Source organism: Thalassophryne amazonica, chromosome 5 (genome assembly GCF_902500255.1).
Source record: "Thalassophryne amazonica chromosome 5, fThaAma1.1, whole genome shotgun sequence".
Classification (NCBI taxonomy): domain Eukaryota; kingdom Metazoa; phylum Chordata; class Actinopteri; order Batrachoidiformes; family Batrachoididae; genus Thalassophryne; species Thalassophryne amazonica.
In genome coordinates this window covers 47,106,342-47,118,762 of record NC_047107.1, presented here as the reverse complement: position 1 = coordinate 47,118,762, position 12,421 = coordinate 47,106,342, and the positions used below count along the sequence as shown (strand labels likewise).

Sequence of the window (12,421 nt, the reverse complement as noted above, 5' to 3'; positions counted from 1 at the left end):
TGCAGCTTACAGGTGTACAAAGTAAATTTAACTTGACAAAGCATGTCTTTGTATGTTACTCAGTGCATGTGCGTGAGGTTACATGTGTACACAGGTATGGTTTCTTTGGAAGGACACCTGTGACTTAACTGCTCATTAGATTTCTTGAGCTGTCCATCTGTACAGTTGACAGACAAAGATGGGGTTGTGTGACAGCTATGTGCAGGTTGTCAGTGCTTCTGTGCTTGCTGTGTTTGAGACCTTTGACCTTGCTTGAGCAGCTGTGCTACAGCGGCTAATGTCCCACTCAGCCTCTCTGCAGTCTTCTGTAAAAAATGTGCTTTTACATTAATTTATTCATGCATGATTTAAAATTTTGCTCCAGAGTCTGCACTGTTTTTGTTGACTGTTGGACTTTAACATACTGTAAAGAAAGTGCAGACAAATGTTACAATACCTTTGTGTGCAGTTTCAGAAGATGAGGTGATGAGAGAAGTCTGCGAGTTGGGAGTCACAAGAGAGCAGTATGTTGAAGATCTTGTTCACGTGTTCGCTGGTGGAGGAAGAGGAGCGGAAGGGAGAAACATGAGCGACAAAGAGGAGTATTCCTTCCAGCTTGCGCCAGACCACAGTCGTCTCTCATATCAGAAGATCTGCAACAACATCTCGGTGAGCAATGAACGATGTGAACTCCAGCTTCTTTCCAAAATTCAAACATTTCTTCAAAATGCTCACATTTTTCATATTTAAAATACAATTGAAAAAATAAAGCTTTTAAATTCCACTTACATATAGTCAAACACCAAGTCTAGGAAATAACAGATTTACAATCAGAGATTATGTACCTTTGCTCTGTCTTTCAGAGAGACTTCTGGGTCTTGCTGTAATTGGAGCTTCAGGCTAGCTTGGATAGTATGACACCAGTGGAAAGATAATTTCTCTGCACTGGATCCACATGAATCATTCCAGCTGGTTCATTTATCACAGTTTTGTCAGCGTTAGTGGAAGGATGCCACTATCTCCCCAATAGGAAATAGTCCTTTGGAAAATTCTCCAAAATTCTGTTGGATCTTGACAATCATGGAGGATGACTGGTCTACAGTGACACATTACCTTGTGCAAAATAGTTTTTCTTGGTTTTTCTTGGTTTTGCATGTGAAAGACTAATACCCAATTACAGTACTTTCACCACTGAGGTGGGATGAGGATGATAGAACTACAGTTGTAACACTCATTGCCTGCAGATGGCAAAACTATCAAAAGTGCAGATGTTTAGTTTCAATCTTTTTCAGTAAATTTTGGTTGGAGTTTTAGAATAGAGCCTTTATTGTCAATGTACATATACATACATACAATGAAATTTGTCCTCTGCATTTAACCCATCCCAGTTACAGTTAGATACAATCCAACCAATAATACACATCCCTACATGTTCAAACAGAGCCCGGGGGCTTTATGAAGCTGCCTATGTAAGGCATATCTGACTATAGTGCTGTATGAATAGCAAAAAAACAAAAGCTAGCACTTGAGTTCAGACCGGGTTTTGGTGTTCTGTTGGGTGATAACTTTCTGCTGCCTCATGATAGCAATGCCCCAACATTGTGCCCGACCATACGTAATTTTAAGCCCACCATACTTATGGGCACAAAGATGAATGCAAGGACATTTGGTAGTTACCCTCCATGGGTGCTGGTCGTAAAAATGACATTGGCGACAGTTGTAAACTTGCAGTGACACTTGCACTGGTCTGTGTGTTGCTTAAGCCCCTTTCACGTTGGCGTATTCATAGAGCTGCGTATTGCAGCGTTGTGTTTCATTTAAATACGCCCGAAATGCACATGTACTCAGCCTTTTTTCATGCTCGATTCATGCTTGCAGATGCGTGTGTTCGCTTTTTTAATGTGTGCACACAGTCGCGTGTTGCCGCTATTTAAAACCAGTTCACTCCTGCTGGCTTTGCAGAACACATCATTGCACTTGGAAAACAGCAGACTGTATCATGAGGTTTTTTACATTTGCATTACTGACATGATCAGGGCGTTTGATGAGCGCACCAACATGCAGCGAGTGCGCTTTTATTTTAAAGTCACAGGTTTGATCAGACCTGATCGATCAGGCGTTTGATGAGCACACCGACATGCAGCGAGTGCACTTTTATTTTAAAGTTACAGGTTTGATCAGACACACACAGAGAGAGAGAGAGAGAGAGAGAGAGAGAGAGAGAGAGACCTGCTGTTTCTGTTGTGTTTCTGGATTTCTGAGTTGATGTTCGTTTCCCTGTTCTGAGCACATAGAGGCACTGTGGGCTGTGTGCTCATGTTCTCAGCTGATTCATCTGGATTCACACACTCCATTTTTGGTTGTGTACAGAAGTGCAGTGTTGCACAGACTTGCATGCAGTAACGCTGTGCTGTGCAGACCTGCTTAAAACTGTGTCCAGCACTCTACGCCGAAGAAAATTAAACATGTTTCATTTCTTCCGTCCCACACGCATAGCCCTCAACATACTGCTGCGTAGAGAGAAAAAGCTGCTGAAAGTGGGCGTAGAGCTGCTCAACTAAGCGCAGACGATACGCTGCAATGAGCAGCTCTACGAATACGCCAATGTGAAAGGGCCTTTAGTGCCAGGTGTGAGCTAGGACGCGTAGAGTCATAGGTTAGAAACTGTGTATAGTGTTGTTTTTACTGTTGTGTTGTGACACAATGTGCTTACAGGGACACATTATCCTTAATGAACCATCTAACAGAGACGTAGCAGACACATGAACTTAAGCGCGCATAGTTAGAATGGCAAATGTTGAAGAACCAAATTTTGAAGATCAGTTTGACCATTATTGTTCACCTCAATAAAGTAAGAATGCAACTACTTCATCCTTGAAGTCTTTAAGGGTGTTTTGTTACTCTTGCTCGAGGACAAATGCATCTAACGACATACAACAAAACAGAAAGGAAGTCTTATACTTTACAGGGGGTGTTAAATAGATGAGGTTTACAGTCTGCACATTGTTAAACAATTAGGAGTGTATTGCTTTAAGGCTGTGGTTAAAACAAAAGCCACAGAGCAGAGATATAATCACACAGTAGAATGAATTCACATCAGTCATATCACATCATTAGCAGTCATTGCATTCACAGTATAGCAACACTCTGGCTCCAGTTTGTATACTTATACAACCCTAAATCAGAACATGTTGGCACAGCATGTTTATCTCAGGTCATAAATGAGGACCTGAGTTAAACACCTCCCACTCAGAAGACAATCTCTCCAACCTTATAGATTACAGTGCCACTCAATGTTATGGCCCAAAAAATAAATAAATAAATAAATAAATCTGCTTTTTTCCAGGTCCCGTCCACTAATTTTTTTTCCTTTTATGAAGCATATTAACTGCTACAAGTTTCATTCAGAAATATGGATATTTACTGGTAGCTCAATGAATTGACGTGTTTCCTATATATATCATGCAATATAATTGGGGCTCAGTTGACCAGTCTGGCTATGAAAGTGAACTAGATGTAGAGTTCATAGCATCAGCTGCCAATCCAGTTAAAGGTGACATCATTCGCTTCATTCAGCAACAACTAACAGAGTTTCACTCCAGAGATTACTACCTTGAGCTCCTGCACTTGTCACTGCTGTCACTGCTGTCGTAAAGCAGTGGTGGGCACACTCCCGATAATCCGATAACAGATAATTATCGAAGATAATGTTTTCTTTATCGGATTATCTTTTTAGATAACTTTAAAAACCATTATCGGACCAATTATCTTCCGATTAATCTTTGTCTGATAACTTTTAAACCGATAAACAAAATAAACAAAGCTGAACAGCGACAAGCATTTTTAAATTAGTTTAGCACTCACCTGTTAAAAGTCTTGTAACAGACGCACAGCTATAACTTTGCAAGCAAACAGAAGAGAGCCGCTTGTATAAAAAGCATCTCAATCCTCTGCAGACAAAGGAGAAACAGCCCCAAAATAAAAAAAAAACATTTCCTATAACACCATACTGATAAGCTTGTGATATCACCTAAGTCATCCAGAGGCATACATTTTTAACTTATGGTTCAAGTTTTAACCAAACTAATTTTGGACAACTTATTTAAAATTACTGTCATGTCTGAAGTTTTATTAAGTGAAAATATCAGATATATGTTTTAGTTTTAAAGTAATGTGCTAATTTTTAAGGTTTTATGAGCACATCCTGTGACCCACAATGCATTTTGGGTAGGATGATGTAATCTCAGTACATCACGACAGGACAAATGCATTTCAGACACTCTGTTCAGGCTCCACAGACAACAGCATTAAACTCTAGTGCCTAAAACTCTCGTGAATATATTCTCTGCGTTTATAGATGTTGGTTTTATTTGCATTTGTTAAATTCCACGCATTTTAAATGTAGCAGACAGGGATTACTGTATCTGGAATTTTGTTTTCAAGGCCTCTACTGCCATCTACTGGTCAGTAGTGTTCACAAAGCATGTGGGAACCAGTAGATAGCAGTGTTCTATTTATTTTGACCCCGGTTATGTCAGATGATTGTCAGATCAACTTTTTGGCTTTGCAAATGGCTTTTTTTGTGTGCAATGAATATATACATTATACAAGTTTCACTTTTTTAATGGAATTACAACCTTATTTCTTTTTCAAATTCTCCCATTTTTTGCATCCAGCCTTATTTTCTTTAGAAATTTCCTTGACAAATAATATCAGTCTATTAGGACATCAGGTTATGTGTTACACATATACATGTGTGTGTATATATTTTCCAACTTATTCCCATTGATGAAACTTTTCATTTTCTGCCTGAAAGCTTATTAGATGAGTGTGTTCAGGGCTCCGTTTGTTAACAAAATACACACACGTTACAGACCTTGAAATCCAACAGCAGGGATTGATATTATCCAAAGATTTATGAACATACAAATTAACGTGCTTACACTTTATCATGATTTTCTCCATTGTGAGATATAAAAGTGTCTTATCGTATCGTTCGTGTGTATATGCATTATAACGCCTCAGCGCACGAGCGACTTTACAATATTCTTCAGAACGACAACATACGCAACATGCATCCAGCAGCATACACGCTGCTGTCATAGACAACTGCCTGTAAAGTTTTTTGGCAAGTTATAACTTTCTAAACAGCGTAATTTGTAATGAAAGCCGCTTCATTTGTGCGGCTCTTTCGGCGCCATGTTTGTTTTTTCAGAGACAGCAGTAAGCTCCTCCTACCCCTCCAAATCGAGGGATTTGTAGCCCTTCGCCTCGCTCCAAAAAGAGAATTGAGACTCAGCCAGTGTTTAGCAGAGGCACTTTTACCCAGAATCCTTTGCGATCTGTCTGTTTGTTACAGAACCTCAGAATTAGTGCATTATTCAACATTAAAAGATAGATGTTATATTTTAACTTTGTACAAATGACATAATTGACATTAATGGAGTTATTCTATCGGTATTAATGTTATTTATAATCAAAACCATAAGTCAGCATGACTTTATTTTTCAAGACCTGCACCTGACCGGAGATTTGTCATTGATAGAGAGCTGGCTTTATGGCTGCTCTCCATTCGGAAGATTCAGACGGCTTTCGGTGACGATCCTATGGGCATCACACAGATTAAGGAGTGTTACAACCGGTTTAAAGACGGCGCACAATGGCGGTGGGTGCGCCGCGCTCCGAGCGGCCATCGACAGGCTGAAACGACCAGATCATTTCCAAATTGAACGCTGTGTTGATCCGGGACGTCGTCTGACTACCAGAGAAATTGCAGAAGAGGTGTACATCAGCACTTTTTCGGCACATTCCATTGTTACAGGAGATTTTGTAATCAAAGACGTGCGGAAGTTGGAAGTCTCACAGGACATGTTGTGACATGTTCAGCTCTTACACAATTCCTCGGATACTCACTCGACTGAAAAGCCACCGAAAGCCGTCTGAATCTTCCGAATGGTTTCCACCTGGCTGTCTCTCACAGTTTCTGGAAAAATTTGATTCAGTGCTGCTCCAATCATTCAGACATTTTCCTCGCAATGAAAATCCAACGAGGGGGGAGAACCTGTGCTCACTCAAAGCCTACTCACAGGCCAATGACGCAATCGACAGGCGTGAAAAAAATCACGCATACGCACGAAGGTTCAAGGTTGGCTCATGCAAGCACACGTGATTCAAATCCATAAGGTTTTGAAAAAAATAAAAAGGTCTGATACTTTTTGGACAGACCTCGTATGTTACTGCTGCAAATAAGTATTTGATCCCCTACCAACCAGCAAGAATTCTGGCTCACACAGACCTGTTACTTTTTCTTTAAGAAGCCCTCTTATTCTGCACTCTTTACCTGTATTAATTGTACCTGTTTGAACTTGTTACCTGTATGAAAGACACATGTTCACACACTCAGTCAATCACACTCAAAACTGTCTACCATAGCCAAGACCAAAGAGCTGTCTAAGGACACCAGGGACAAAACTGTAGACCTGTACAAGGCTGAGATGGAGTACAGGACAACAGGCAAGCAGCTTGGTAGAAGACAACTGTTATGATTAATTATTAGAAAGCGGAAGAAACAAAAGATGACTGTCAGTCTCCCTCGGTCTGGGATTCCATACAAGATCTCACTTTGTGGGGTAAGGATGATTCTAAGAAAGCTCAGAACTACACAGGAGGACCTGGTCAATGACCTGAAGAGAGCTGGGACCACAGTCACAAAGATTACATTAGTAACATATGATGCTGTCATGGTTTAAAATCCTGCAGGGCAGCAAGGTACCCCTGCTCAAGCCAGCACATGTCCAGGCCCATTTGAAGTTCACCAGTGGCCATCTCTATGATCCAGAGGAGGCATGGGAGAAGGTCATGTGGTCAGATGAGACCAGAATAGAGCTTTTTTGGAATCCCAAGAAAACCATCCCAACCGTGAAGCATGGGGGTGGAAACATACTCTGGGGGTGCTCTTCTGCAAAGGGGACAGGACTGTTATGTGTCGGACGCAGCTCGGAGAACCGACCAGCGTTTGAAGGACCCAGTATGAAATAAGCAGAGCACGGTACAAAGGCTAACTGAATTTAATACATAACAGTGATACAAAAATAACAGAAAGTGCGGTCTGGCGTGGTGCGCTCCCAGCAGCGCTAACGGTCCGGAGCCAGAAGCTGTTCGGACCCAAGGACCCCGCCGACACCCCCCAGGTGGCTGCAACAAACCGAGTCTGTGAAAGAAGGAACCATTTATGTGAGTCCACACTCTACACACAGAGAGAACACTTAAAGGTGTACAAACAGCAAACACTTCCTGGCTTGATTACTAATCAGCTTCCCAACCTGCAGGCATGGAACATCCAGTTCACAAAACTCCACTGCAGTGGAAACCGATACATGACTAACATACAGCTCAATATAATAAAGGTGTGAGGGACACCACATTTACTGACTGTATAAATGTTAGTCACAAAATCTAACGTACCTCAGGAAGTGTGCTGACGAGCGTGAGACCTCACCCCCTCCTCTTTCACAGACCGTGCATCAAACCCTGGACGTTCTCTGCATCCACTGATGATGAGATGGCTCCCGAGACGACGATCTCACCCGTCTGGTCACAAGGTCGAGTCTCTGGCAAATACACACTGTATACTCCAGTCTTAAATGCCACCATGTTCCAATCCATATAGATGCACCTCAGCTGTGAGTCCTGACGAGCCGCAGGTGATCAGGGTGAGGTCCTAATAACCTCAGCAACACAGCCACTCAGTCCCAAATGCAAACCACCTGGAAGGAGAAACAAAGGACAGAAACAAAAAGGCAGCCAGGCCCCCCCAGCCATATAACAAGGACGACTGCACCGTATTGAAGGGAGGATGGATGGGGTCATGTATTGCGAGATTTTGGCAAACAGCCTCCTTCCCTCAGTAAGAGCGTTGAAGATGGGTCATAGATGGGTCTTCCAGCATGACAATGACCCCAAACACACAGCCAGGGCAACTAAGGAGGGGCTCCATAAGAAGCATTTCAAGGTCCTGGAGTGGCCTGGCCAGTCTCCAGAGCTGAACTCAATAAAAGAATCTTTGGAGGGAGCTGAAACTCCAAACCTGAAAGATTTGGAGAAGATCTGTATGGAGGAGTGGACCAAAATCCCTGCTGCAGTGTGTGAAAACCTGGTGAAAAATTACAGGAAATGTTTGACCTCTGTAATTGCAAACAAAGGCTACTGTACCAAATATTAACATTGATTTTCATAGGTGTTGAAATATTATTTGCAGCAGTAACATACAAATAAATTATTAAAAAATCATACATTGTGATTTCTGGATTGTTTTGGTTTTTTTTTAGATTATGTCTCTCACAGTGGACATGCACCTAAGATGAAAATTTCAGACCTCTCCATGATTTCTAAGCGGGAGAACTTGCAAAATCGCAGGATGTTCAAATACTTATTTTCCTCACTGTATATAGATGTAATAAGGTATATAAACTATAACTTTCTTCTCATTCCATCTCTGATTCTTTCTTTTATAAAATATCTATTTATTTTCATTTATTGTGTATATGCTCTTAGCACCAGAGGAAGAGAGTGCACTCAACTTTGTTATACTTGTATAATGACAATAAACATGCAGTGATTTATACATTTATTTTGACTTTTATTTCATTGCAGATAGTATGAACCCAAGATATTTCATGTTTTCTTCTGGTCAACATCATTCCATTTGTTAATATACGAGGTCTGTTAGAAAAGTATTGTATCTTTTTATTTTTTTCAAAAACTACATGGATTTGATTCATATGTTTTTACGTCAGCCAAGCTTGAACCTTCGTGCGCATGCGTGAGTTTTTCCACGCCTGTCGGTTGCGTCATTCGCCTGTGGGCAGGCTTTGAGTGAGCACTGGTCCACCCCTCTCGTGGTTGTTTCATTGCGAGGAAATGGCGGAATGATTTGGGCTTTTTTTTCCATCAGAATTTTTTTCAGAAACTGTTAGAGACAGGCAGCTGGAAACCATTCGAAAAATTTATCTGGCTTTCGGTGAAAATTTTACAGGCTTCACAGAGAATAAGGAGTGTTAACTACAGCTTTAAGGACGGCCCACAATGGCACATGGCGTGCTGCGCTCCGAGCCGCCATCGAGAGGCAGAAACCACCACATCATTTCTAAAGGGATGGCTGTGTCGATCCGGGACCGTCGTGTGCAATTTCTCTGGTTATCACAAGAGCTGGACATCAGCCATTTTCCGGCAGATTTCACTTTTAACAAGAGATTTTGTCATGGAAAGCCGCGCGGAGGCATCGCGCATCACGACCGATTCGCTGATGAAGCGAGACAAAGGAACATCTCCGTTTCGGAGTGCCAGAGGACAAGTTGGGACATGCCTATCTCGGCTTTCAGTGCTTACCAGTCGAGTGAGTATAAGAGAAATTGTGGAGAGCTGGGCTTGTCCTCATATACATTCATTACTGCATGTTAGGTCTGCAACACATTCCAAAAAAAGTTGGGCTGATTCTTTGAGGAGCAACGATGGGCAAAGATTCTCCAGTTTGTCAACAAATACCTGAGAAAAACTGTTGAAATGTTATTGGTCTACAAAGAAAGATTGGAGGGGATTAGCATATTTTTCCCTCTACAGTGCATTAATTATATCATTAAACAAATCAAGTAATCTGGAGGAATTTCAGTGCATATAGTACAAGGCGCAAGCCTAAACTGAACACCCGTAATCTCTGATCACTCTGATGACAGTGTATCAAGAACTGTCATTCCTCAAAAGGTGATATAACCACATTGGCAAGGAATTATGCTGGGAAACCTTTCTCAAACACTGCAATTCAGAGTTACATTCATAAATGCTACTTAAAACTGGGTTGGACCATCACATAGCGGAAAAACTTCTCCAAAGTGCTGCTAATGACCTCATTTAATTGACTCAGGTGTGTTGAAGAAGTGACACATCTAAAAGTTGCAGGACATCGGCCCTTGAGGACTGGAGTTGATTACCCCTGCCCTAGAGCAAGCACACAAATCCCTCTGATGATTTAAGGAAGCAACCTCAAGCAGACCAGACTCAAAGGGGTGACCGACTGCTTAGGTGATGAGAGTCCATGCAGGCATTCAGTCCACCGTTAGGAAGGGTGGGGGGGTCATCGAGGCACTCGTTGGATCTGTTCCTGCAGCAGAGTCCGTTCCATGTCTGCTACGAAAATCATCTAATTCAGCACGTGGATTCAGCCGCATCTCAGACAGAAAAAGAAAGCAGAATTAGTTGGCCAGAAAACTACACTTAAGGTATAATTCATCAGCATTACGCAACAGGATGTTGTGTGGGCCGCTGAAGAGGAGGTACTGCTGGCCCACCACCACCAGAGGGCACCCTGCCTGGAGTGCGGGCTCCAGGCACCAGAGGGCGCTGCCGCCTCACAGGAGCAGCCGGGGTGACAGCTGACACTCATCACCTGTGACAGCTGTCACCACTCATCTGATCTGCATCGGTATATCAGCAAGACGTCATCTCCACCTCTTTGCCGAGATATCGTTCTACCTGAAAGGTAATATCCTCAGCCTGACTGCTTGATAGAAAGCCCTTTTTGTGATTTTTGTGAGTGATAATAGACTTTTTCTCCAACGAGAGGTGGAGGTAGCTTCCCTGCCGTGCAGATTGCTGGGTGCAGACGCACCCACGTTTAATTGTGTTTTTGTTCCTCGCCAGCAGTACCAGGTCCGACACGCGGAGGCAGTGGCCACCTGGGAGTTCGGGACTTGGCGGCTCCAGTATTCCCGGGGTCTGGTGGCGGAGGAAATCGTGTGGTTCCGGTTCTGCTTTGGACAGGCGTCTCCTATCTTCGAGCCTGCCCACACGACACCTTGTAATTTGACCTCTGATCTATTGTGTAATCTGTTGTGTTTGTTGTGCACGTTCGCAACAGTAAAGTGTTGTTATTTGACCTATTCCATTGTCCGTTCATTTGCGCCCCCTGTTGTGGGTCCGTGTACTTACACTTTCCCAACAGGATATCTCGGCCAACGACATGGATCCCGAGGGGCGTCAACCGGCTGTTGAACGGCCAATGGAAGAACAGGGTGCACAGGCGCCCGCAGGAGGAATGATCGGTGAGTTGCAGCGGATCCTCACCGTTTTCACGGCTCGGTTGGATTTAATGACCGAGCAGAACGTCCTTAACCGCAGGGTGGAGGCTCTCGCCGCGCAGGTGGAGGTGCGCCCTCAGGGCGCTGCTGCGGCTCTCCCTCCTGTCGACCCTCTGCGTAACAGTGACGTTCCACTGGTCGTTCAACGACCCCTCCCACCTTCCCCGGAAGCATACATAAGCCCTCCAGAGCCGTACGGAGGTTGTGTGGAGACGTGCGCGGACTTCCTTATGCAGTGTTCGCTCGTCTTCGCACAACGTCCTGTCATGTACGCGACTGATTCTAGCAAGATAGCTTATGTAATTAATCTGCTTCGCGGCAAGGCACGCGCTTGGGCTACAGCGCTTTGGGAGCAAAATTCACGGCTCCTTCTGACATATGATGGGTTTGTGAGGGAGTTCAGAACAGTGTTCGATCACCCAAATAGAGGAGAGACTGCTTCAGCCGTGCTGCTGTCAATGAGACAGGGGCGCCGGAGCGCAGCTGCTTATGCAGTCGACTTCCGCATCGCGGCTGCGAGGTCCGGTTGGAATAACACTGCCCTCCGCGCCGCCTTCGTAAACGGACTGTCGTTGGTCCTAAAGGAGCTCCTGGTGGCTAAGGACGAACCGCGGGATTTAGACGGGCTTATTGATCTCGTTATACGATTAGACAATCGGTTAGAGGAACGCCGTCGGGAGCGAGGCGAAGGACGTGACCGGATACGCGCCGGCCCTCTCCCTTCCGGGTTCGAAAAGGGGCCGCCCTCCCCACGCTCCACAGCCGCAGCGCTTTGTGGGGCAACAGCTCCCCCTGTTGATGTTGTTAGGGAGACGCACAGGGCCAAAATGGGAAGGCTGATCCGTGGAGAGTGTTTTCTCTGCAGCTCAACAGAGCACACACAGAGAGACTGCCCCAAACGGCCAAAACGTCAACACTCGCCCTTAGAGACTGGGCTAAGGGGGGGTCAAGACATTCAAGTGAGACACACACAAATTGCCACACGACTCCCAGTCACAATCCTGAGCGGGGATTTAACCCTTCAAGCCCGAGCACTGGTGGACACGGGGTCAGAAGGGAATCTGCTAGACAGCAGATGGGCAAAGGAGGTAGGGCTCCCTCTGGTGGCGCTTCCTACGCCATTGCAGGTGCGGGCACTAGATGGCACCCTCCTCCCTTTACTCACACACAAGACACCACCAGTAACTCTGGTGGTGTCTGGAAACCACCGGGAGGAGATTGAGTTTTTTGTAACTCCTGCCACCTCCCGCGTGATTTTGGGCATCCCATGGATGTTAAAACACAATCCCCGGATCGATTGGCCGTCTGGG

At 44.2% G+C, this 12,421-nt stretch overlaps 1 protein-coding gene across 3 annotated transcripts in view; it reads left to right on the top strand.

Annotated features, from left to right (window-relative positions):
• LOC117510404 (DNA repair protein XRCC4-like) overlaps positions 1-12,421 on the top strand; it is a 179,095-nt gene that overhangs the window by 28,970 nt on the left and 137,704 nt on the right. For all 3 annotated transcript variants that reach the window (XM_034170103.1, XM_034170104.1, XM_034170105.1), the window contains exon 3: positions 449-648. In XM_034170103.1, coding sequence (XP_034025994.1) covers positions 449-648 — 200 coding nt within the window. The remainder of the gene's footprint in view (positions 1-448; positions 649-12,421) is intronic.